This window comes from Manihot esculenta, chromosome 10, assembly GCF_001659605.2.
Source record: "Manihot esculenta cultivar AM560-2 chromosome 10, M.esculenta_v8, whole genome shotgun sequence".
Taxonomy (NCBI): domain Eukaryota; kingdom Viridiplantae; phylum Streptophyta; class Magnoliopsida; order Malpighiales; family Euphorbiaceae; genus Manihot; species Manihot esculenta.
Window position 1 is genome coordinate 1,849,119 of NC_035170.2, and position 25,729 is coordinate 1,874,847.

At 32.8% G+C, this 25,729-nt stretch overlaps 5 protein-coding genes across 12 annotated transcripts; 2 read left to right on the forward strand and 3 right to left on the reverse strand.

The window, feature by feature from the left end:
• The first annotated feature begins 22 nt into the window (after positions 1-22).
• On the forward strand, positions 23-4,126 carry LOC110624458 (uncharacterized protein At2g39920). Of its 5 annotated transcripts, XM_021769618.2 has the most exons (7): positions 44-163; positions 380-418; positions 731-832; positions 1,272-1,429; positions 1,789-2,236; positions 2,640-2,840; positions 3,694-4,126. In XM_021769618.2, exons 4-7 carry the CDS (start codon positions 1,360-1,362, stop codon positions 3,905-3,907), a joined length of 933 nt encoding a protein of 310 aa, XP_021625310.1. In that variant the 5' UTR covers positions 44-163; positions 380-418; positions 731-832; positions 1,272-1,359; the 3' UTR covers positions 3,908-4,126. The 5 variants fall into 5 exon arrangements, with proteins under 5 accessions (XP_021625308.1, XP_043816846.1, XP_021625309.1 ...); XM_043960911.1 differs by having other exon boundaries at positions 28-418; XM_021769617.2 differs by lacking the exon at positions 380-418 and having other exon boundaries at positions 28-379.
• A 1,762-nt stretch (positions 4,127-5,888) lies between these two features.
• On the reverse strand, positions 5,889-9,798 carry LOC110624457 (uncharacterized protein At2g39910). 2 transcript variants are annotated; one of them, XM_021769615.2, is made up of 8 exons: positions 9,642-9,798; positions 9,022-9,562; positions 8,829-8,915; positions 8,114-8,208; positions 7,273-7,468; positions 6,908-6,972; positions 6,350-6,451; positions 5,889-6,249 (listed from the first exon to the last, which is right to left on the reverse strand). In XM_021769615.2, exons 1-8 carry the CDS (start codon positions 9,719-9,721, stop codon positions 6,150-6,152), a joined length of 1,266 nt encoding a protein of 421 aa, XP_021625307.1. In that variant the 5' UTR covers positions 9,722-9,798; the 3' UTR covers positions 5,889-6,149. The 2 variants fall into 2 exon arrangements, with proteins under 2 accessions (XP_021625307.1, XP_021625304.1); XM_021769612.2 differs by having other exon boundaries at positions 8,114-8,304.
• A 5,621-nt stretch (positions 9,799-15,419) lies between these two features.
• LOC110625139 (LIM domain-containing protein WLIM2b) lies at positions 15,420-19,685 on the forward strand. 2 transcript variants are annotated; one of them, XM_021770685.2, is made up of 6 exons: positions 15,420-15,562; positions 16,210-16,407; positions 17,037-17,136; positions 17,229-17,263; positions 17,390-17,479; positions 19,232-19,685. In XM_021770685.2, exons 2-6 carry the CDS (start codon positions 16,273-16,275, stop codon positions 19,439-19,441), a joined length of 570 nt encoding a protein of 189 aa, XP_021626377.1. In that variant the 5' UTR covers positions 15,420-15,562; positions 16,210-16,272; the 3' UTR covers positions 19,442-19,685. The 2 variants fall into 2 exon arrangements, with proteins under 2 accessions (XP_021626377.1, XP_021626376.1); XM_021770684.1 differs by having other exon boundaries at positions 15,461-15,827.
• Positions 19,686-20,126: 441 nt separating this feature from the next.
• On the reverse strand, positions 20,127-21,973 carry LOC110624749 (aspartyl protease family protein At5g10770). Its single transcript, XM_021770033.2, has 2 exons — positions 21,749-21,973; positions 20,127-21,650 (listed from the first exon to the last, which is right to left on the reverse strand). The coding sequence occupies exons 1-2, from the start codon at positions 21,807-21,809 to the stop codon at positions 20,365-20,367; spliced, it is 1,347 nt and encodes a 448-aa protein (XP_021625725.1). The 5' UTR covers positions 21,810-21,973; the 3' UTR covers positions 20,127-20,364.
• Positions 21,974-23,156: 1,183 nt separating this feature from the next.
• On the reverse strand, positions 23,157-25,705 carry LOC110624750 (immediate early response 3-interacting protein 1). 2 transcript variants are annotated; one of them, XM_021770034.2, is made up of 3 exons: positions 25,440-25,703; positions 24,486-24,734; positions 23,157-23,483 (listed from the first exon to the last, which is right to left on the reverse strand). In XM_021770034.2, the coding sequence occupies exon 2, from the start codon at positions 24,727-24,729 to the stop codon at positions 24,496-24,498; it is 234 nt and encodes a 77-aa protein (XP_021625726.1). In that variant the 5' UTR covers positions 24,730-24,734; positions 25,440-25,703; the 3' UTR covers positions 23,157-23,483; positions 24,486-24,495. The 2 variants fall into 2 exon arrangements, with proteins under 2 accessions (XP_021625726.1, XP_043817019.1); XM_043961084.1 differs by lacking the exon at positions 23,157-23,483 and having other exon boundaries at positions 24,305-24,734; positions 25,440-25,705.
• Between the last annotated feature and the right edge of the window lie 24 nt (positions 25,706-25,729).

The window sequence follows — 25,729 nt, forward strand, 5'->3', positions numbered from 1 at the left end:
AACCTAAACCCAATAATGCTGGTTTAGAAAATGTATGAAAATTCCTGTGTAGGCACTTGTCAGCTATCATTGAAATAAGCTGGCTGGCTCTGGCGTCCGCCCCGCCATAGCAATCGTAGATGAAGATGGTGTCTGCTTCAGACATCGTCGATTAAGGAACCCGGTACAGGTCCACAAACCCACAACTTCACCAAAATATCGGGTGTCTCTTTCATTTTCTTTTTATTATCTTCTTCGAAAAGAAACGAGAAATTTCCTCCAGAAAAAGACAACAAAAAGTTGATGGAGAGTTAGTTGTCTCCTGGCATTGCAGTGCTCTTTTGTGTGTTTCTCTCTTACCCAATTCCTGATATTATGATCTCTTTCATGTCTCACTCAGGTACTGTTTCTTTCTCTATCTCCGGGAGCCTCGATAATGGTAAAAATTTCATCTTGTTCAGTGCTGATTGGTTATCTTTTTCTGTTTATTTTTTCCGACTGAGTTTTGCAGCTTTTTAATATGCGAATTTCAGTCTCTTTTCGTTTCGTCAATGCCCTTTTCTGTTGAGTTGGTCTCCCTGCTTAGTTTTTTAACTTTTTTTTTCCTTGGGTTTGTTAATCAATCTGGGTTGATTCTCTGAACTGATTTGCATAATTTTAACGGTATAAATGGATTGATCATTGCGAGATTTGTGGATACTCTTTCGCTTTTTTATACTTGGTGGATGATTGGCTGATCTGTTGATAATAGATTGTGAAAGCTGATCGAATTCTTTGCGGGCTAGCTAGATTTGGATCTTGTTGGACGTTGGGTTGGTCAGCAGAAGCAGAACTAAGGAGTAGGCTTTAATGAGTAACTTTTTATGTCAACTTTAGCTGTTGTCGAGAACTGGAATATGCAGATCTTGGAAAATTAATCGCTGAAGAGTGTTTAAGAACATAATGGTGACTTACCCCCTTTCTTGTGTGTTTGAATGAATTTGATCGTAAAATAAGTGAGAAAATGCAGTACTAGTAGCTGCGATAGGGCTGATGCGTCAGCTTGAAAGTTTTGAAATTTAATACAAGTTTTGAATTTCAATCTCATTACAAGGTTTTGCCTTGGTTTTGTTTTATGTGAAAGGTGACATGGCTAAATTGCAGAAATTGTGTTAGTGAATTTAATTTTTGTTCTTTGAGCCATCTATCAATTTGGAAGGGGACTAGAGATTTTTATTTGCACCATATTACTTGAGCTGGTATGGCTAAATTGTGGGTTATTTACTGGTGAATTTTACTTTTTGCCCTTTTAGGTGATCCATCTATCGTTTCGGAAGGGGACTGGAGATTTTTATTTGCACCATATTACTTGAGCTGGTAATTTCTGGTTAGATCAATACAATGTCAGCTTATGCACATCAAATGGAGAGGGAGTTCTCTGCTCGGAGTCTCTCAAGTAGAGGAGGATCTGGTAAGGACACCTTATTAATTCTGAAGCTATCAAATTGCTGATGCGTAGCTAGTGGACAGATTTTATGAAACTTAGATTGGAAACTTGAAAATATTATAGTGAAGTACACCATCATGCAGTTGTGATCACAAGTTTCTTTATTATATTTCAACTGCCAGACTTGTTGCTGAAAAAATTATAGATTGATTCTGGCCGATTAATTGAACTTTGGTCTACTTGTATGTAATATAACTCGACGGGATACTGTGGCCATCTTAATTGTACTTTTACTGCGTCAAGTCATAAGATCAGAGTATCTCTTCTCAGATTTTCTGTAAGAAATCTTATACTAGGAATTATAATCTGGTCCTTTATTGCAGAGGTGGGAAGCCATTATGTGATAGAGTCAGGGTTCTACATGACTTCTTTTGCTGCAACAATCTTCATTGGTGCTCTTGTAACTGTTGGAGTTCTATTCATCACTCTGCTGATTGCTTTAACAGTAATGTTGCAAACCTGTGAGAATAGAAGTAAAGGTGTTATTGAGATTCAAAAACCAAATGATGATTACAATTACTGCAAGATTTTTGCTCTGCATGCAGAGTTCAACAACTTGGGACTGGAGGATTTCCCTTCAATTTGCAGGAGTCTTGCTATTGAGCACATCAAAGGAGGTCAATATGAGAGAGAATTAAACAGTACTATGCAATTGGTTGAGAAATACTTTGACAGTTTTGTTCCATTAGATGATGGTCTAGATGTGGTATTGATGGACATAGATGACATTCTTCCTTCAAATCCTCAATACGACCATCCCTTGATGAACCGGTAATTTCCTTATTACCTTCATAATAATGCCTGGCTGTTTATTTCACTCTCATCTTATAGCAAAGTTGTTAATGTGTTTAACATATTCAATCACCAAAGCAGTTTCTCAACTTTTATGTTTTGCTTCAAAAGTGACTGTTCAAGTTAGCTCATCCTTGGCTGGAAGGCCTATGTCTTTCTTTAAATAGTAATTAATAATCATAAACTCAATGACAGTTGTCAATGCTTTTTTGGGGAGAACATTTACTCTGCAAATGTTAAATAATATTGTAGATGACAGGAACATTTTCTATATATATATGTATAGCTTTATTTGGACTTACTTTACTGTTGTATTCCTATTATTATCTGACTGATCTTTTTTAGATGAAGAAAAAAATAATCCTCTTGCTGTTTGATACAGACTAAATCAGTATGGCTGTAAGTATTGCTTTGAAGAAGCAAAACATTTGAAGGAAATGATTTTTCTAAGATTATATACAGAACTTCAAGCTAAAGGGTGGTCTTTCATTTTGTTATCAAGAAAGCCAGAGACGCTACAAAATGCCACCATAGAGCACCTTATTTCTGCAGGATACAGAAATTGGTATTCAGTGATTATGAGGTATTCTTTCCCTGTGCCTCTCTCTCTCCATCTAGTGCATGATTTCTTTATTGGCAATTTGGATATTGTAATAATAGGGCTATGGCAAAATACTAGGGGTTTGATCTAGCTGATATTTGCTACATGCAGTGATGGGGCTAAAATATAGTTGAAACGTAAAGAATCTATAGTGAGTTTGTGCTTCGGCAATGGTTTTCTAATTAGCAACATAGAAAATTTTTCAATAGTTTTTTTTATTTGCAAGCCATTGAAAATGAGCAATACCATAATTGAAGAATGGAATATTTCTTTAGATATTATCATGATCTTTGGCAATTTTCTTTGGTTGTCGGCTCCTCGCATGATTATGCTGTTCCAAAAGATCCATTGTTTGGGCTTTCACATATGGTTGGCTATATCATATTAATTTCTTCTTTTGATATGACTAGGTAATGCAGCCAAGAAAAGGGCATTTGAAAGTTGTTTCTTCTCAAACATATATATATATATATTTAGGGTTCAAGGCTTTGAGCCTTCTAATGTATGAAGATTAAAGTTTTGATATTATTCTAGGATCTACATTGTTTTCCTATTCGTATAAGTTCTCTATTTTTCTCTATTACACTTTCTAATTAATAATTGATTAGAGATAATTCTTGGTTGTCTTTTCCTTGTTCTCATCACCAGGTTCATATCATCCCCTATACCCAAATCCCAAAGTCTGGAAAAACCCATAAAACACAATCATTTTTGTTTTAATGACTGCCTTTCTATTGCTTGCTATGTATCCATTTTTAATACCATTTCCTGCTCTGCATATTTGGGCAAGAACACCATACTTGTAAGTTGATTAAGATTATTATCATTCTTGCAGATTGAATGATGACATGGAAATGGATAGTCGTGAATATATTTTGAGACGAAGAATGATAATGCAGAAAAAGGGCTTTCGTGTCTCAGGTGTAATTAGCAGCCAGATGGATGTATTTACAGGCCCCTTTTCAGGACAGCGCATTTTTAAGCTTCCTAATCCGATGTGTTATTTTCTCGATCATCATCCGATGGAGATCTTGTATGCACCAAAATGATCAGGTTCTTTTGTTAGAACCTTGATTTGTCATTCATGCATAAGTAGTTTTAAAGTTTCTCTGTAATATCAGCTCAGCGTCTATCTGGACTACTTGGGTTCTGCTCGAGTATTTTGTGTATATAGATATTGATATGATTGGTTTGATTGAGTTAATCACAATTATCATTCATATAATGTGCAATATATTTTTTGACATTTCCTTTTCATTGTTAAATCACAGCTCTGGGTTTCAATTTAAAACTGCTTGCATGCCATTGCTATTCCTGGCAGATATTGCATCCCAAGCTAGTTGGGATTGGCTACATAGATCTGTTGTTGCTATTCATCTAAGTTCGTGATATTTAAGACTTGTAAATCATTTGATGTCCGATCCAGAAAGAGAAAATAAAAAGAATTTAAATCACTAGATTTGATCAAATTATACCGGAGTGCAAACTCTTCAGTTTGATACTCGATTTGAAACTAGTGATCTTGGCTCGAAACCAGTCCAGACAGCCGGCCATGGGTACTCACGGCTGGATGCCGTTTTCGCTTGTTTTATCGTTTCCCGTAGCCAATTATCTCAGTGGTTTTATGAAGCAAAAGAAGTTGAAAGTGGTCGAGAATCGAGATACACTGAATCCATTGTCCACACACTTGCATGCCTCAACTTTAGGTAAGAAGAACACTTTGCTACAAGATTCAGCCATGTAAAAAAACACTGAAAATATAAAGGATTGAACCGGGCAATCTCAGTAGTGAAATGAATAGGAGGTTCTGACTATGATTGGTTCTTCCCATGCAAAATCCAATTTGTCAACTAACTGGAGTTCCTTCAGCCTGTAACAAGAATACCTACATTCATCACCACTCTAGAACTCGAAAGAATATCCCTCACTACTTTCAGTTGAATAGCATTATATATATATATATATATATTCAGCATATGAAGAATCATTTTGCTATTATATGTAGTCTATATATTTCCCTTATCAATATAAGTCTCTAAAAAGGTAAATCCCTTATATATCTGTGTAAAATCTGAGAGGTTTAACAGCTTCAAGTTGCCAAAAGAATAAGGGATTTAACCAAAGAAATTGTTTAGTTGTAACCGCAAATACACTAGCTTTTGGAGCTTTCCAGTTGCAGGGTTGATGTTACCTGAAAGTTGGTAATCCTGCAATTCGAGTCTCGGAAGTTTAACAAGATTGTCGATCTCAGCTGGAATGTTCCCAAATATCCTGTAATTACTTGCTGTAGGTGACTGAGAAGATGCCTATGCATACAGGCAAAATCCCTTCAAAGTTGGTGAAGTTCATTCCTACAAGCCGCAAATTGGTGGTGGCATTTGTCAAGGAGCACAAAATTTCAAGTCACAAGATTATTATTAGAAATGCTTAACACTTAGAGGTGTGTGCAGGTTTTCTAAAAAAACATACATCTCCTGTAATTTTTTTGATATAATTGTTTTAACTCCTAAAGACGACTTCAGTACCAATAATTTTTTTTAACTCATTGGTTCCTGTAACTTTGTAATAAACCAAAAAGGAATATTTGCACTTCTGAACTGAATCCAACGATAAGTGTATATAGTTAAATCTAGGAAAGTTACATATTCAACACTCCAATCTAGGTAAATAGTCGATTCATGAAGATTTTATTGAGCAATGCTATTGTTTTGAGCTATAATACCCAGAACATTTCCAATGGGGGTGGGGTGATATGGACCAGCAAGCTATGAGGGACTCAGGTCCAAGCTCACAACTAGTTGGTGCTGGAGGTCACATGTCACACCATGCAACAGGCAAAAATGAGTGCTAGCATTCAGTAAGTGCATAAATCCAAGAGGGTCATCAGTTATTTTGGCCTTGAAATGGAGCAATTCTAGCTGACCTGATTCATTTCCTGGTACAATAGAAATTGCTAAACAAAGCCCTTTGCCCTTCGATGAACGGACCAACGAACAAGGTGAGAAAAATAATTTCATGGATGGATAAAAATGACCATATAGAGCAAAGGTTAGTAATAATTTTAAAATATGTGCTGAATTTAGTTAAAAAAACTGTAATTGAGGAACAAGATACAAAACACTGCTTACTAAGGTTTTGTGGGATTAGACAGGATTGAACATCATGGAAAAACAAGAGAAAATATTCAATCTTGTCTACTTTTTTCCCCCTTCAAAATTGAGTAACACGATATTGAACAAGCAGATGCACTTTAAGCGATAACTCTGCAACAGTTCTGCATGGCCAGCAACATTATTCACAATATATTTCCCTCAATGAGGAACTAAGGGTTGTCAAATTTGGATCATCCCTGTGCTTTTCCCAGGTTGCTTCAAATTGCAGGCCCTTGCAGCTTGGAATTACAAAGGAAAAAATAAATAAATAGATAAAGATAAATCAAAGGGTAAATTAAACTGTGTACAGAAGTAGGGAAGAAATAAAGTGGTCCTTACTGATGGAGCAAGACCAGGATCTCAAGAACATGTTTTCTAATTTCTTCTCGAGCTTTTTTCAATGCCGCTTCCTTGTATAGCACAACGAGTTCATCCACCAATCTGAAGTAATGATGTGAAGAATGAAATTGAAACCTGGAAGTAGCTTAATTTCATAGAAAATTATATGCTTAGACTTGAGATTCAGTTTTGAACAGAAGCCCAGGTTATCATATGCTCAAGGCAAAAATTAGCCACAAACTGAAGTGGAAGAAGAAAAAGAAAAAACTTCTGGTATGTGATTATGGGATCTATCCATTGAATCTTAAAAGTACTGAGGTTTGTTAGAAGAAACATCAAGGAAAATAACTTGTTACCTTCGCTAAAGTGACTGCAAATGGTCCAACAGAAAGGCTTAGCGGACTAAAACAAAATTTAGTTTTTGAAGTAGATTAAGTAAAGCACAGGCCATTCCAAAATAATCCTGTAAATTATTATGCTTCTGAATTTTACAACAACAGTATGAAAGCCAAGATTTTCAAATGCCGCCTAGGATTAGGTAAAACAGTAATAGGTTACCTTTCAACATAAGGTGTGCTCCTTATCCATGTTAGCCTTATAATCGTTTGGACCCTTTTAAGAACCTGCACCAAGGGCAAAATTGGTATTACCATACATCCTTAAAGCAATGGTCATGAAATTTTCAAACAATTCTGCATCAAAAGTAAACAAACTAATTCAATGGTACACAGTGCTGAACAAAAGCCCACAAAGAGGAATCAAAGCAACATAGAGTAGACAAAAAGAACCAGAGTTCATCTAAGAGCTCAAGCAATGACTATGGAATATTTATCTGAGACGAACATTAAAAAGCATACAATACATACTAAATTTTCAATCAATGGTTAATAAATAAGAAGTTCAAGACATGCAACAATTCTTACCAGTAGAACAGTTTCATCGTCATCAGCATGCATCCACTGAAAGAAAAGAGGAAAAATCCGCCTAAAATGAGCTAATAACACAAGACCAACAGAATGGAGAAGTGGTTCTATAAATGTAAGCCATGCAACGCGGCGATCCTTATTTCTTGGTTGGCGTTCCAAGTGACTTAACATCTCATTGAGCATCCTCTCAAACCTACATAAAGGGTAAACAGAAGGAATTATGAACAAGCAACATGGCTGCATGATGCAAATGTGATGTACTTGGAAAAACAGTAAGCAAGCTAAAAACAGAAGTATAGCTTATCATATCAGTAGGAATCACTATAGCAACTAACAAGGTGCACCCCCCTATTCCAACAAACTTAACATGGAAAGTTAAATTTAAACAACTGAGCCAAACAACTACAATTATCTAATTTTATCACAACTACATATTGGCCAAAACTGCAAAATCCACCCAGTAATAATAGAGGAACCTGGTAAATTACATATGAAACATTTAAAAAGAAAAATCAAGACTAAGAAAAAAGAGCAAGCAAAACAAGCCTGCTCCACAAATTCGAGCAAGGAATAATAATATGCATCTCCTCCTTTTGCAATCTAATATCTATTTCTTATTATTTAAACCATAGTCCGAATTTAATTCATGCCCTAACCTTATCTGCAACCTTCCTGCGAAAATATAACTATCCATCATTATATCATCCATGTTTCTTCAGAACTCGTACCTTCGCAGCTTTTAGATACAATGATAGATGGTAATTCACAAGTTAATTGTTGGAAAAATCTAACCATTAAAAAAAAAAGCAGGAAAAAATCAAGTGGAGAAGATGCATACCATGGACTACGAGGATTGCTTTGCTGGATACATGTCACAAGAAGTACCGACATCTCAACTACTTGATACCATATCTCATCAGCAGAAGCAATATTCTGGCAGCATGCATCAAGAATCACATCCTCATAAACACCGAACTCAGCAGCATTCAAATTTTTTGCAAGATGTATGAAGCTAATCATGCCCTGTCCCTGAAAAATCAAGGATAAAAAGAGCATTTCCCAACCATACTACTAAAATATTTTTTTAATAGTTCTACATCCCCTCAATGTCATACTTTCTCATAAATCCCAATACAGTTGAAGGGAGGATTTTACAGCTTGATTGTAATAGCAACTACGGGAAGAGAAATATTTTGAAATGGCTTGGGAAAACACATCGTGCTTTTAACCAGAGACAAAATCTACTTCCCCTCCAATTCATTGTCCCCATCCAATCCTTTGTACACATGTACGTTCTCATTCAATCAAGCAGATGTAGAGCAGTCACTCTACAGCTAAATAGAATCCTCAACGCATCAATAAAGAATAATGTTAACATCAAATCAGGCAAAAGAAATCCACGTGGTAGGCACTTGGACTGAAAACCAAAATATAGAACATGCGCATGATATCAAACAGCTAACAATCTATATCAATTATAAAAGTAATTAAAACAACTAAAGACAAGCAATTATGTACAGTAAGAAGAGATTGCATTGAAGCAAAACACATACTTTCACCTCCGGTGACCAGTGATCAAGAGCAGTCAACCCACAAGGAATCACCAAATTAGACACTTTTCCCAAATGTGGATAATCAACCTACCAAAAAATAAGAACTGAATCAGGCTTATCAAGAACACCAATTAAATACACACCCAAAGCACAAAATATCAAACGGAAAAAAAAAATCCCATATCTTTCAAACCTGACTAACAAACCATCTACACTGACAGGCAGCCACAATGGCAAATCCAACCGGAGCCCGAGCTGAGGCAGCAGAAACCTCATCCCCATCAGTGCCCTTATCAATACAACTCTCCTTAATACTCCCTTTCAACTCAGGCAAAACCTCAGGCATCAACACCACCACCAACCTCTTCTCTTCACTCAACAAACCACAATCCAAACCCAACAATTCACAAACTCTCTTCTCATTTCTACTCCCACAAACACTCCCGAAATACATCCTCGAAAATTCCTTAAATCCCTCGGTAGCCATGACCGAGAGTTCATTGGGTATCCACAAAAGCAATTCATGGGTCGAAGTCTGAGAGGAGGACAGTAAGGCACAAGCTAAAGCGAAGTCCTTGATTGAATTGTGGAATTGGGTTTCAGTGATTTCAGGGTTAGGCTTAAAGTTTTGGCTAGAGAGAAGAGATTCAAGCATGGATTTGGTAGAGACATTGGAGCCTTCTCGAGGTGTGTAGTTTACTGTGGAGAGAAGGTCCAGTATGGCATCCGATAACCTGAATTAGAAGAGAAAATTTTCAGTAAAAAAGAGCACTGCGGACATAGAATTTCCATAGAAACAGAGAAGGAGCTTACTGAGTTAGATGATTATGGAGAACTGAGAGCGAATTTGACATTTTATGGCTCTCAATTACAACGCCCGGTTGATTTTTCATATTTGAACGGTTTCATGGTTTTTAACGATGGCTAAACGACAATCAATTCCATCAAGACGCTACAGACGCCGGCCGGGCCAGAGCGGCCCAGTAACAAAAAAAAGGGAAAAACAAAAGAGAAAATATTCATTTTCACCCTTATATTTACTGAAAATGGTAGAATTTAGCTTATTTTTAGTACAAATTAGTCAAAAAAGTTGAATTTGGGCTCAAAATAGCCCCAGCCAAAATTTTTTAAATAGAATTTTTTAAAATCATATTTTTGCTATTAATCCGCTCGATTGAATGTTTAAAAAATCTATTAATTAATTATTTCATTAATTTTGCTATTAATTATTTTATTATTTATTTTTTATAATTTTAAAAAATTTATTAATTAATTCTTTAAATTTTTAAAAAATTTATTAATTAATCCTTATATATTAAAGATTTTTTAAATTTCTTTAACGAAAAAATTAACAAGTAAATTTTTTAAAATATAGTAACGTTTTAATTTATTTTTTAAAATTAAAATATTAATTAATAAATTTTTTTATATTAAAGAGATTAAATAATAATTTTTTTATAATTACAAGTAACTAAATCCTGATTTATATTAAAAAGCATATAATTTCACAATTTATTTATCAGGTGCCAAGCAAAAGTTTAAAAACTGCCATTATTCATATACATAAACGATAAAGTTCATGAAAATTTTAATTCTTTCCTTTTCTTTCTTTTCATTTCCATTCTCAATAAAAAAATTCTTAAAAAAAAATTGTAAAAATCATTGTATGAAATATTCAAATTTCGTTGTATCTAGAATTAATACTGCCATAATCCTGCAGCAAAAAGAGTGTTTGCTTTCAAGTTTAAAAGCTACGATTTGTTAGCCACCGTTTTAACAAAAATTGAAGACGATCTAACAAACTTTTTTTATTTTTTAATAAATAGAACAGTGAGAAATTACTTTGAATAAAGAAAAATCACTTTAAAAAAAGACAAAAATGAGCAGTGTACAGTAATATGGTCGACCAAATAATTTACGTGCTTAGATGTAATAAAAAGCTTCTTCTTTTCTTCTTCATCATTGGGCTTCAAGTGCATTCCCTGGTAGCTTGCAATTTAAGCATTGGTCAAAATTACAGTCGTCCTCTGCATTGGTCCACTCACTTTGATTTTTTTTTTTTTAATTTTATTTTGTATATATATATATATAGTTTTTACATAGTTTATGCAAAAATCATATACTATCTTTTAAATTAATTATTTATAAAGTTTAACTTGTTAAATTCATTCATATATAAAATTGAAATTAAAATAACTGTATTTCTTATTAAATTTAATTTAAATTTAAAATCATATAACTTGAATCTAATAGAAATTTTCTTTGTTGCTTTTAATCTTTATTTTTCATTTTATTTCGCATCAAAAAGTAATATGCAATTGCCACATTATTAATTCTCAATTATATATAATATTATCTTAATAGATTTTTTTTTTAACAATACGGATAATATATAAAGTATTTGAGTTTCTCGAGCCACATATTTGTCATTTGATCAGTCTTTTTAAATTAAGACCCACTTCGATATAGATTGGACACAACGTAAATTTGAAAATATTTCTTAATTCAGTGAATTCACCATTTTTGTTCTCTCAAGAAATCTTAATTTGTATGAACTCTAAATCTAGTTCATTAACTCTCATTTCATGTATTTACTCCCCATTGAACCCATCTCAGTTTATTGATTTTTTTATTGAATCAAACCCGAAAACATCTAAGTTCTCCTCAATGGTCTTTTCCTCTTCCATCTTGCAGTCTGAGACACTCTACATCAGGTACATTTTGTTAGGTAAAAATTATTTCAAGTAAAGTTTATCTAGAAGTCTCCAGATCCCAAAAACAGTCTTCTCCTACATCACTTTTTTTAGAATCTGATCCGAGGCCTCTCTACTTCTTTCCCTTCTGGACTATTTGACCAGATCTCTTTCCTTTTGGATTCCTTATTGCTTTACAAGCTTCTAAGTATCCAAACTTTTCTAAACACCGGGCATGGCTTGATGAGCATCTGGGTTCTACTAGTCCTGCGAGCATCCTGGACATTCAGCCCTTTTCTTATCAGGCCTACTCAGCCTTGTTTCCATTAGACAAGTTGGCCCTTCTTCTTGCAGGTCTTTCCTTTAGCAAAACACCCCGTCAATAGGTCGTCACACCACATTATAAGTTTGAGTTTGATCATCTGACATGTCATCTATAGGTTGTCTAATCTCTCTCTTATTTTTATTAAAAAATTATAACTATTTTAAAGAATTTGAATATTAGTTCTACAGTATAATTGAAAAGTTAATAATAAAAAATTTATTTTTTTAATATATATAAAAAATATATAAAAATTATAGAACATAGTGAATATAATATTAGATTCATTTGGGATGTAACTCATATGCTGCATAATTGTTATACACCTTAAAAAAAGCCCATAACTCATAAAAAAATTAAAAAATAAAATTATATTCAATTAAATACTAAGTTCTATAAATATTTTAGATTACTTTAAGATTTAAAGTTATTTTCGTATTATAAATGTGTTTTTATTTTATATCTACTAATTATTAGAATTACATTTTAAAAGTGAAAAATGATATATTAAAAAATAATAAAAAATGATGAAATGAAATGAGAGAAAAATTAAAAATAAAAAATGATAAAAAAATGAGAGAAAATGAGAAAAAGAAAGAAAATATAAGAAATGATGCAACAGGAGAAGAAGATGCAAGCACATTAAAAAAAAAAAAACTTAGTGAGAAAAGACAAAAATTAAAAAAAAATGATGGAAAAAGAAAAGGGGAAAAAGGAATAGATAATAGAAAAATATAAATAATAAAAAAAAGAAAAAAAAATCAAAAGCAAGGAAAAGAAAAGAAAAGAAAAGAAATAATTGAAAATCAAAGAAAGTTTTAAAATTAAGATAACAAGAGAAAGTTGATAAAAAAATTAATAAAAATATAACAAATAAGAGAAAAAAAAGTAAGAAAATAATATAAAATGAAAGCTACATAGATAAGAATAAAATGGTTAAAGAAAAAAAAATGGTATTTATAAATATAGAAACCTAAATTACCAATGAATTTAGTAAATTTATTGCTAATTCTTGAAAAAAGATTATCAACAATTTCAAAAGTACTTTAATAAATTACCAAATATGGAAATATAATGATAATGGAAAAAATGTGAGATTAAAATAGAAAAGTAAGAATTTTCCTATTAAATTTATCAATATATTTTTAAATCCATTCATAATTTATAAGTGAAAAAAAATGTTTTAAATTACCAAATAATTTTGAAAATTCACTTAGTAAACCCCAAAAAATTTTAAAACCAATTAGTTTTTGTACAAATTATTGACGATATTAAAAATTTGTTACTAATTTATCGAACATATTTTAAAATCTATTAGTAATTACTGATTGATATCAAGGGATTTCAAAAATTGTTAGTAATTTTAATATTAAATTTGTTTATTACAATTAAATTTTGAGATACTTTAGAAATCTGATAGTTGTGGAGGCTCTATTATATATAATAAAGCCCGTAAGAAAAAATATACAGACAAAGCACATAAGAAAATCAATTTAATTTCAGCTTGAAAACCCATCAATCCTATATTATTATTCACGCAACTTTAAAAGTGTTAGAAATGTAAACCTTAAATAAGTTTAAGAAAAAAGTATTTAGTTTTGAATGGTAAATAAGTTTTCTCATAAAATATGACGGCGGTTTAAAATAAATATATAAAAAATTTAAAAAATATTGATAAAAATTTCAGAGCCGTTTTTAGGTCTTATAATAGGCTATTTTATAAATTTCTGAACGAATTTTTTGAATTAGAGTTTTAATAGCGATTCTGATATTTATAGTCAAAATTATAGTCAAAACGCTTGTTGCCGCTTAGTGGTCGGATTTGCATTGGTCCGTCTATCTTGCTCGCATCAATTATTGCCATAAAAAATAAAACTAAATTCTTGTTTGGTTTAAAATCTTCTATTCGTTAGAAAATATATTTTTTAAGAAATATGCTCTCAAGAAATTTATTTGTTGGAAAGTATAATACAATTGTATTGTATATAAATTAACTTATTAAAAAGTAAAATTATTTTTTAGTGATAAAAGTCAATAAGGTTTGTAATATGATTTTAAACGTAATAAATTAAGAGATAAATTGATAAATTTAATATAATTTAAATAGAAAAGTGTACCAAATTTTATCTAAATAAATTACTTTTTCTTATATGAGAAAAGTAGTTTGTAAAAATTAACTTAAAATACGAATTAAATAAAAGAGTTTTTTCACTTAGTGGGAAGTGTCACATCTTTAGTCTATTTACTCCCAATTAAACAAGACCTAAATTCGAAAAAATTACCAATTAAACATACAAGATAGTTTCAAGCTAACAATGATAATTGTGGAAGTTGGAAGAGTGTGTGTTTTTTGGCAACCCCCATGTCTTTCTAAGCTTACCTCATCATTGTGAATGCTAATAGACTTAGATGAAATGAAGCATTTTTTTGAGAATCATCGTCTCTATGCATAAAAGAAGAAAACAACTATATATAAAAAAAGAAACATGTCAACTAAAGTCCTCCAATAACCCGAATTTTCTATCAAAATGCTCTTAAAATAACTACCACTAATATGAAAACAAAACAAAAATTTATTTACATTAAATCCAATAGTGAAAAGATTTTCTCCCTAAAATACTTAGAGAGGGACTTTTTAATTATTATTCACTAAATATATATGTTAAGATATGATGTTTAATAATATATTAATAACTTTATAGTATATTTATAGTTGTAAATTTTTTTAAAATTATTTTATTTTTATATTTTTTAACATATAATTATTAAATATTTTTTTAATATATATAAATAGTGATATCATCCCAAACAGAGACACGATTATATGTAATAGATCTCTAGTTAAAATATAAATAATTAGAGTAGTATTACGATGAATTCATCTAATAGAAATATCAAAGTCTAATAAAAATTTATAATCATTCAAAATCAAACTTCTGTATAGAATAATTTGGCAAGAATACTGCTCAAGAGACTGTCTAAACCCCTGCATAAAATAATTTGATAAAAATACTCTTCATTCTTTCTCATCTCTTAACATCCTTTAAACATAAATCATTAAAAATTTCTCTAAACATCCTTTAAACATAAATCATTAAAAATTTCCGGCGATACAATTAAAGTATTTTTTGGTATATTAATATTCGAAAACTCACATAAAAGTAATAAAATTTTAGACAGAATCACATTAATTTTGTATTAATTTTTTTTGTATTTAATTTTTAGATTGTATAATTGTTAGATTTTTATCAAAATGAAAATATGAACAAATTAAAGGTGAGGAACAAATAATTTTTAAAATATAAATATTAACTTAAAATAAAGAAAATTATTTCATATGTCCAAATGTATATATCCGATTAATATAATATAGACATATAATTTAAAATGAAAAAAAAAATCTAAAATATAGTTAACTTATATATTAATATGAAATTTTAATTTTTTATTAGGTCAATGTACAAATTAACTGAATACTTGTAAAAATTTTCATATGAATAATAATTTCGAAAAAAGCTTATGAATAATAGTATTAACCAGAAAGATTTTCGTAATTAAAAAAAATAAATCCGCGGTTTCCATATTCCAATAAGCGGGGGGAGGTTTTAGAGAACAGCGAGGACTGAAGGTGGAAAATTCAAACCAAACAGACACAGAGAAGAACAAAGCTTCGCTATCCTTGAACCAGACAGCGCATACAAATAGTAATTTTGGTTAAGGTTGTGGACCCCAATTCCTCCCACCCAAAATACTTATACATTTCTATCTCAGATCATCATCCACCTTCGTTGCAAGAAGTTTTCAATCTCCTCTCCTCTCTATATATATCTCTGTACTTCCGTTTCCGTTTTCCTCTCCTTTGAAGACTGTTTAAGCCCTCTACGACTCTTTCTTTTTAATTTCTTTTTGGGTCTCTTTCTATTCCATTGACTCCCAGATCGACTGTTTCAGCTCAAGTTTTCTTCCTCTTCTTCTTCCATTTGGGTATGCACTCTTTCAATTAAGGTTTTTTAATCTCATTTTTTAAAATATATTTTCAGATCTTAACCCATTTTTGTTTGTGTGTTTTTAGCTCTCATTAGATCGACTATTTGGGATTTAGCTAATTTATTTTCAATTTTACGGCTTACATTTTTTCCCTTTTGGGTTCTTAGATTGATAGCTAAACTTTATCTTGATCTTTACACTTTATCTTCGAATCCCAAATAATATCAATTTCAACGCAAAATCCACAACTTTTGCTAGTTTTCTCTCTTGGTTTTTTTAATTTGATGTACTGGAAGAATGAATATCGTTTGAGAATTTTTTTTGGAGGTATTCGAGAAAAATGTTATAGTAAAACTGATATGGGTTTTAATATTTGCAGGCGATCTTGGAGAGGTAAAAGAACAGTCAGATCTAAGACGTGTAGTGTTGTTAATAAGCTAGTATGTCTTTTACTGGTACCCAGCAGAAATGCAAGGCCTGTGAGAAGACTGTATATCCCATGGAACTTCTATCCGCAGATGGTGTTCCTTATCACAAGTCTTGCTTTAAGTGCTTTCACTGCAAAGGCACTTTAAAGGTACTAACAATCTTAATCTTTGTCTTAGCTTAATTTTCTGCTTTCTTGTTATTGTAATGGTGAACATAGTCCATATCAACTTCCACATTCTTCTTCTTCAGTTTAAATAGTTAAGTAGTTATATATTTATTTATATAATTGTTTAGTTATATATTATTTAAATATAATTATTTTTAGTGCTATTATTTCGATATAACTTTTTTATTATATAAATATAAAATAAATAATAGATGGGGTTTAACAAAATAAAACAGTTTGAATTGAATAAAGAGTAAGGGAAATATCCTACTTCTCTTCTTTTTCTGGGGTCATTTACATTGGTGATATGGTTGGTTGTTCAGCAAGCTACTAGAACCTAGTACGCTAGTGAAAGTGATTCATGATTGGATCTGATTTCTTTTCCTCTTTAATTTCTCATAAACCATTGAGAGATCAACTTCAGGAAGAGTTGTTTATAATTGATAAATGGCTTTATCAACATTAGAGTTCATAGCATTTTTCCAAGTTTTTGGAACCTTTTTTTTGTTATAAGGAACTGTTGATATTATATACTCAGATTCTAACGGATGATTTATATAATGTGCGTCCGTTTTTTAGCTTATTAGATTCTGTGAATCATATTTTTTCAGTTAAGCAATTATTCCTCAATGGAAGGTGTACTCTACTGTAAGCCTCACTTTGAGCAGCTTTTCAAGGAGACGGGTAATTTCAACAAGAATTTTCAATCACGTAAGTACCTTTGCTAGGCTAAATTTTTTAATTGATTAAAAAATCATTATCGTTGTAACTTGTTTAATTGCAAGTAATTTCATTTTGAACAGCTGCAAAGTCAGCTGAGAAGTTGACTCCTGAACTGGTAAACATTCCTCAAACACTCATACATTTATATAATTAATTGATTATATATGATTAGTGTATTTCTGCACATGGGTTGTGATATGTTGCTTGGAATTTAATCCTCAATAGCTTTTTCTGGTTTCAGACAAGGTCACCTAGTAAAGCTGCTAGCATGTTTTCTGGGACACAAGAAAAATGTGCAACTTGTGGTAAAACAGCTTATCCACTTGAGAAGGTATGATTTGTTTAAGATTTAAATTTATATTCTCTGATATTGTGCATGTATAGTTGCGTGAAAGTTTTCACTACTTCAAGATTTTCTCTGGTTGAGTGAGGCTTTCTCTTGAATTGCTAGCTTATGAAGTCTAACTAAGAATAACAATTGAGGACAAAATATGTAGGGCTTATTTGAGAGATCACATGTTTGGGCAACACAAACATATACAGGGCTATGTACAAATATGCATATATCTTAATGCTTAACACTATCATGAGAAAAATTTGGTCCCACATATTGATATTGCTAATTTGGAGAGAAGACTACTTCATGAATCAGTCTCTTTAAGGTTTTTTTTTTTTGGTTTAATTGTTTAATCAGTTGCTTTTTCTTTTTTTTTTTTTGTGGGGTTGGGACTTGGGAGCTGTGTGTCAGTGTGCAGCTGGATGGGCAAGGGAAGAAATGGATTTAGCAACTTTTGGCAACAGGAAGATTGAATAATACATCTCCTAATGACAATAACAACATGCATATCCTTTACAATTTAAGCCCATTGATTGAGGGCTACCTAGTTATTTAAAAAAGGAAAGATCATGTTAACTTGCTTAAAAGATCTGGAAAAACATAAATGCATCTCCTATAGTTTAAGGGCACACTTCAATTAGAACTTAACTGACTGTTTAAGTTGTTCAACTATTTGGTAGATCGCTGCTTGTAGTGTAAGCCCCTGTTCTCTGCCTTGGTTGGAGGGGTTGTTAATATCACAGTCCTCTTCCTAGTAGATTCTCATGGTTCATTTGTCCCTTTTAAGATGTAGGCATCCTATGAAGTGAACTAGATCGCTTTAAATTCCTTATGCTAAAGTTAGGATTGAATTTTAGGGTCGCAGAATCCAATCTGCAGAGAGCAAACCTTGGCACAACAGTAAGGCTGCTCTTCCGGTCACATGTTTTATGTGGAAACCAGGGAAGACAACCCTTCCCTATCACAAACTGAGGAGCTTTGTTCATTGGGGATGCCTTTTGTAGAATGGAATATTTACATAAAAAGCTGCAGTTTGGTTTAACAAATTGTATATTTTTTTTCTGATTTGTTTTTTCAAATTGTTATTTGTTTAACAGAAATATTTTGTTCGGAAATATTTTCTTCGAACAACATTTAAACCATCTAAATGTTTTCTATTATTTAGTTATGTTATAATAATGAAAACCACCTAGAAATCAATTCCTGGCATTTTAATTAGATTAAAGTAGAATTCTTTTCCTTCAACAAAAATTACTATGAGAACTTTGGATTTATATCAATTTTGTTGTTGGTTTGAATCGATTTGAGTAGATGATTAACTACATAATAAATGGTGAATTTCAGCTTAATAGCTATCAACAATAACTAATCATAGTCCATGGCAGGCTGCTGTGGTTTGATGAGTAATGGATTATAGAACATTTAATGAATTTCTCCTTTTATGAATTTGTAGAAGTCCAGCAAATGACTTTTATTCAAAACTGTAAAGTAATTTTCCTTGAAACTGGGAGAGAATGTTGCTTTCAATGAAGAAATATTGTTTGTTAATCAATTTTTTGTTTGTGGGCGAATTATTCCCAGCATGAAAGAAATGGTGGCTTATCTCAAACTCATTTGACATCATACACATACATACGTACATATATATGTCTATATATTCGTCTTTCTAGTGAGTTCCCGTTGGATGCTATCTGAAAAATGTAATTTGTAATTCTAATGTGGGTTTGTTCTACCTTAAAACTACAGGTAACAGTGGAGAGCCAGGCCTATCACAAGTCATGCTTCAAATGTTCTCATGGTGGCTGTTCCTTATCCCCATCAAATTATGCAGCCCTTGAGGGTGTCTTGTATTGCAAACATCATTTCTCCCAACTTTTCAAGGAGAAAGGAAGCTACAATCATCTTATCAAGTCTGCATCGATGAAACGAGCTGCAGCTTCTGTGCCAGAAGCCTGAATACCTTGTCCAAAATTTGATATCCATGTGTGTCTCTTTACTATTTCAGTGTGCTTTCCTTTCGGATCCGAATTCCATTCTGAGGAATTGGCAAAACTTGCCTCTTTTTTGTTTTTTTGGTTCAGTTTCTTGGGCATGTTCTTGTGTTTGATTGATGGATAGGATTCTCACAAATTGTAAAATGAACTCTGGAGGAGTTTTATATGCAAATGTGGAAGTTACAATGCTGCTTCATTTTCTGTTATGGACTGTCACAATAGGCATGGTATAACTTCTTGATTTTCTTGTAGATTATATGTTGTTTATGAAGTCATTGAAATTCATGTGGTAGGTCAGAATTTTCTCAAAAATATAATTATTATAAGAGTTTTATTGGGTTAATGCTAAATTTCATCCTTATATATTTATTATAGATACTCAATTTAGATCTTTCTTTTTTTTCTTTTAATTCCATAAATGTTTCAATATTCAAGTTCATTAAGCTGAAATATCAATACATATTGATAAAAATTTATGCTAACTTAATTTTCATTATTTAGTTGTAATTTAAAAAATAAAATATATTAATATATTTATATATAATTGTGTTAATAAAATTCTCAAAATTTAGAAAAATATTATTATTTTTTGAAGTAAAAATATTTTCTACAAAACAAAATAATAAAGTTTAAATTAAAACTTTAAATTAATTAAAAGAATAATTCTCATTAAAGATAATCTTCATTTTCTAAGAATTTATTTATATACATTTTGTTCACTTCTTATTTTTTAATTATTCTTCACATTTATTTTTAATTCATATTATTATTTTTTTCAATATTTTCACATTATTTCTTAAAACAATAAATTAAAAATAAATCAAGAGAGCGCCATGTAGCCACATCTTCTCAATCTTCAAAGGTATGAGGATTAGCAGCCGATCATCAATGGCAGCCGCCAGGAGCAAACCCAATTCTCGACGAGGAGACATCATAGGCAATATTATATGTTTGTTGCTGATGATTTCCAATAATTGCAATTTGATTAGTTCTTGCAAAAGCCAAACATGTCACCCCCTTATCAGCTTCAATCAAGATATTCTGAGCTCCAAGAGAAAGCCCTGCACCTCCTTGAAAAATCATCTGAATCTCCGGCGTCGCCGCCAAGCTCTTCAAGCTTCCCTTGAAGCATGTATCGAGTATTGAATACGCAGGAGCTTGTTCATATCCCTTGGACCCCATGATCTTCACGAAAGCATCCTTCAATGGAGCATAAATGGACACTGGCAGTCGTGTAATAACAGTTCCAGAGTCTATTATCGTGGGAACCTGATACCCACCAGCGGCGACACCCAGAGGCCGACCACCGACGGTGATTGCAGCTATCCTCAGAAAATATAAGCTGGGATTCTGGGGATTTCTTATCATGGGAGTGAACTTATATGACGAAGGAGGAATGCTTCCAATGGACAAGAAACCACCACCGGGAGAACCAGAAGTGGCGGTCGGAAGGCAGTAGGAGAAGGCGTAACCAAACTTCGTCGACAACTGAGCTAACATTGATAGCTTGTCACGAGCTAGCCCGACAATACCAGCAGCTCTTCCGAACAATCCCTCGTTGTCTTCCCCACAGCCGTACGTGAAATATGGTAAGCTCTGCGATGGCGTTAACGTCAGAAGATCTTGACTCAAGTAGCCCATTGAATACGATGCATCACCATAGCTGGCTGTATAAACACACGCACCACTAGCAGCACAAATGGGGTCATTCAAAGTGGCAGCCTTGAGAGAAGAGCACTCAGGGGTTCTACACGATAATCTCTTGTAGGTCTTAGACGCAGAGGGCTCGAACACAGGGTCGACTTGGCTATGGCAGTAAACAACACAAGGCTGACACTGAAGCCACGAGAGCGAGCTGCCTGTGTCGAAGATCATGGCGTAGTATTTGGGAGGGGAACCAAGACCTAGCTTCACATAGTAGTTACCAGAGCCAATGGACAGACCAGGGCTCAATGGGACACTGGCAGAGTTTGGTTCCAGGAGATTGCCCGATTTGTTATGTGGGGTGGAGCCAATCTGTACCCCACGGTTCAGTAGCCTGGTTCTGAGAAACTTGACACGTTGTTGATCACGGGAGAGTAAATCACTGAGAGAAATGGAAGAATTGGGAGATAGAGAGGAGCCAGGCCCATGCACATGATACAAGTTGAGCTGTATGCTAGATTTAGATTCTGCAAAATGTTCATTTATTATACAAAAGCCTGTTGAAATAAATATTTCTGCTAACACAGAACTTTAAAGCTTGCAGAAAAGAGAAAATTTTACATGCCTTGAAGTTCAGCCAGTGATGTTGCAAGGAGACAGAAAGCAAGAAACCAAGCCAGCTCCATCTCTGTAGGGATTTCTTTTCCTTTTTTCTTTTTTCTTTTTTTTCTTGCTTATGGTCTGTGTAGATTATATAAAGAAACCCAGAAGCTCATAGAGATGTTAAATTGTGGAGGAGAAATTATTATTTGGAAAATGTCACAATCTGCCAACCAACTGAGTCATTGAATAAGTTGAGGAGATGGGTGGTGCATTTATAACTATCATATATGTGACATGTTGGATCTTTTTCCATCAGAGATTGTTTCCAATAATACTTACTTATTTCCCTTATTTTTCCATTTTTCCAGAATCAAATTAACAATACACAACCAATAATAGGAACTTCAGCTCAATAGAAGGAGTGATAAAGTGTGAAATCTCAGGTTTGAACTCAAATACTAAACTCATAAATATCATATATACCCATTTTGAGCTTTACACAAGTGGCTTCACAAATAAAAACTAAATATCCTTAATATAAAAATTAATTACTAAATATTTTTATAAAATTAATAAATTAATTAATAAATTTTTCAATACTACATAAATTAAATAATAAAAAACACTTGATAACAACTAAAACTAGCTAGTATCAAATTCGAAATAGATATCAGATTGGTAGATGCCACAAATATGACTATCTTGAGTTGGGCAAGAGTGGCTCCACATATGGAATCTTTCCTTAGTGTGATGTTTGAATCAACAGACAATAATTTATGAGATGTGGGTTCCAAACCACCGTGCAATACAAAAATGGGGGCATCATTCTTATGGCAGTGAAAGTGAAGGGATCATTCTCACACTGCAATGCCAAAAGCAGTGGGCCAAATGATTTGGATGGTGGTGGGGGACTAACAATAGGAATTGATGAAAAGAGACCCACTTCATGAAAATTGTAAAATATAAATTTCTACTCACTGGGACCACGGCCATAAACCTTGCAAGCAAGCTGTTTAATTCTCATTGGCATTTGTCTCTATCAAGTAGGGAGGAAAGAAAGAAAGAGAGAAATGCTTTATAAGTCAAAGATTAACACTCATCATTCTAGAAAACTAATCTTTCTTTCACATAAGTTTAATTGCTTTAAAACAGTAGTAATTAAAAGTTAACGAGTAGATTATGAAAATATTAAGGTCGAACAAGTCTTAAATTTGATTTTGAATCTACTTCCTACATCCATTAGTTATCATGAACCTTTCAACCTGCAAATACAGTCTGCAGATAAGCCATTTCCAACACAATTCATTCATGTACACCTTTGCTGAATCATTAAGGAAAAAGTATGTTTCTCAAGTAAAGCCATTTCCAACACAACTCAGCAATGGTCGAGAACGCTGGCGTAATATTTAGATTAGCAGAACAGCAAAATTGTCGTATATAAGCTCGATTTCAAGAACTTCTATAGAAAACAAACACCATGTTATAAAATTTTTTCCCAAATATGATATTCTCATCTGCAAAACTGATCATGCTTTTAATGCTAGGGGATACAACCTTAAATTAGATAAATCACACAACAGAGATTTTCAACTGCAGTCTTTCGTGAATTTTCTGTGCTTCTGCCTGCTGACTCCTATTAGTCAGGAGCAACTAAATGACTCCTATTAGTCAGGAGCAACTGCAGTCTAGATAAATCACTCGAAAGAATATTCATTTTGCTGAGTCCTATTAGTCAGGAGCAACTAAATGAATCCCGCCTGCAGCAAATGAAGCATCAGAATCATTAAAAATAAAAAAAAAAACTTGATTAGTCAGACTGCCAACAAATGCCCCATTTTTTCAATAAAAAAGAAACATACATTTATCCAATGCAAGTTAAAATATAGTAGACAAAAGGGAAGATGAAAACTCCATAAGAATGATAATAAAAACTACAGCAAATTAAATCAAACTAGGGGGAAAAAAATGTCTGATACACAAACATGCATTCCACAACTCTTGAACCAAAAGCAATTTAAGATTAGACAACACAGGATGAGGAATGGAAACCTATGAACTAGTTCCTTATCTGTATCTGGGAATGAAAGATAGAGACATAGCCATTCAGCCATCAGCTTGGCAAGTTTTTATGATTGATTTTATATGTTCCTTTAGTTGCCGAGTTCTATCTTTATTTTGAGCAGAGTACTCTGCAGTTCCCTTTGTAATCAAATTTTACAAAATTGATTTTTCAAATGCCATTTTCATTTGCACATTCTCTTATTTTAATGTTGACCATCCTTGCGGTTGATTAACGCGTACATGCATGCATACGTTAGAACAAGGTGTAAACACCCTTGCAATAGATTCTCAACTTGGGGGTTCCACAGGCAGGCCAGAGGGGAAGATCAAGAGGGAAAAAGATTCTTGTCACAGTGTCATTTGCAATATCATGGTTGAATCCTCGTACCACATGAGACCATATCTAGGAGACGAGCATATTAACATGTGACAAATGTCTATATATATGTTTATGCAGCTAAATAGCATTTCACAGTTAATATTAACTAGTAATGATCCTTTCATCTACCATCCGATCTTTGTCAAACAACAGCAAGCTAATAACATAACTCAAAACAAAGCATATAAGCACTCGGTCCCATTTCTAGGGAAGGTTACCCTCTCTGTTCTCCATTAACACTTTGACATGTTACCATTCAGACAAAGCATAACCAATCATTGAATAGATATAAACATATAACCATATGGTCATTTATTACCTTAGTGGCATCATCCAGCCACTAGCTTTACAACAATGCAAATGACATTCAGTATAATAAGAGGAACTCTCATGTACTGGGTTGCATAAATAAGCCCCATAATCTGCCCCTTGAAAGACTTTGTTCGACCTCCCGATAGCTCAGAGAAGCTCCAACCTCTTGGTGCAAGGAACCGGTCCTCATTTAATATTGCTAGGGCATTTGTAAGAAGAAGACAGCCCTCCAGTAATGTCCATAAACCCATGTTCCCTGCATGATAAGCAACTCCCTAATTAACAATGTGTAGTTCTATTGTATCACCTCTTAGAAATCAATAAATCTTATATATGATTTAGCAATGTTTTCCTTTCATTGTGATTTAAAACAAGACACTAATAAGAAATGCACTTATTAGGTATTATTCATATTGTCTCATAACCAAGCTGTATCATTTAAACATAACCTTCAAGAGAATGACCGAACTAAAGCTGGAATCAACGACCCTTCCAATAAACTGGCATAAAAGACTAAGCTATATCATTTAAACAGGATCTTCAATAGAATGACCGAACTAAAGCTAGTATCAACAACCCATTTCCAATGAACTGGCATAAAAGAGCAAATCGCCAAGCAATAGTGTCTGCTTTCCAGAAAAGCACAATAACGAACATTGAATTATATATAAAATCCAAGGAAAAGGACATGAAAATTGAAAAGAAATCAGAAATATGCATGGATCATTCAAGTAACAGATACCCATTTTAGATTTTTCAAGTTTCTAAGATTAAACTTTGTCAAACATTAAGAAAGCATAGAATGAAGGAGTCGAAAAATCAGATTTAAGGTTAAGGGAGAACATTACTAGTGATGCCAAGTAAAAGAAACTATAGGAAAATTAGAGACAAACTAGATCAAACCAAAGAAGGAAAAAAAAAGACAGAAACTTGGAAATCAAGTTGCTTGAATATAATCAACCTGCAGAGTTGCTGCTACTAGAATTGCAGAAGAGTTAACGGGAGCAAGTGTAGCGGCGAACGAGAACCGGAATCTGAGTGTCAAAGTTGAAGTCTTTGTTTAAGCAACCGCCAGATTCACTTTCCAGCTAAGTAGATGGGCCCTTTCTTAAATTCAGGTTTGGGCCAACCCATACAATTTGGACCCGGCTTTCACAATTCAGATTGAACCGAAACAACCAAATCAATCTGACAGAATTTGATTTTGGATCCCCGAGACTCTCTCTCCCACATTGTTGAGACTCGATATTA

Coding starts and splice junctions, on each gene's coding strand:
- LOC110624458 (XM_021769616.2), top strand. CDS start 1,360: ATGTCAGCTTATGCACATCAAATGGAGAGGGAGTTCTCTGCTCGGAGT. Junction 2,237..2,639: donor GACCATCCCTTGATGAACCG/GTAATTTCCTTA, acceptor TGTTTGATACAG/ACTAAATCAGTATGGCTGTA. Junction 2,841..3,693: donor TGGTATTCAGTGATTATGAG/GTATTCTTTCCC, acceptor TCATTCTTGCAG/ATTGAATGATGACATGGAAA.
- LOC110624457 (XM_021769612.2), bottom strand. CDS start 9,721: ATGAAAAATCAACCGGGCGTTGTAATTGAGAGCCATAAAATGTCAAAT. Junction 8,916..9,021: donor GTAGATGGTTTGTTAGTCAG/GTTTGAAAGATA, acceptor ATTTTTTGGTAG/GTTGATTATCCACATTTGGG. Junction 6,250..6,349: donor ATCCTGGTCTTGCTCCATCA/GTAAGGACCACT, acceptor TGTAATTCCAAG/CTGCAAGGGCCTGCAATTTG.
- LOC110625139 (XM_021770685.2), top strand. CDS start 16,273: ATGTCTTTTACTGGTACCCAGCAGAAATGCAAGGCCTGTGAGAAGACT. Junction 17,264..17,389: donor AGAAGTTGACTCCTGAACTG/GTAAACATTCCT, acceptor TTCTGGTTTCAG/ACAAGGTCACCTAGTAAAGC. Junction 17,480..19,231: donor CAGCTTATCCACTTGAGAAG/GTATGATTTGTT, acceptor TTAAAACTACAG/GTAACAGTGGAGAGCCAGGC.
- LOC110624749 (XM_021770033.2), bottom strand. CDS start 21,809: ATGGAGCTGGCTTGGTTTCTTGCTTTCTGTCTCCTTGCAACATCACTG. Junction 21,651..21,748: donor ATCACTGGCTGAACTTCAAG/GCATGTAAAATT, acceptor AACATTTTGCAG/AATCTAAATCTAGCATACAG.
- LOC110624750 (XM_021770034.2), bottom strand. CDS start 24,729: ATGGGTTTATGGACATTACTGGAGGGCTGTCTTCTTCTTACAAATGCC.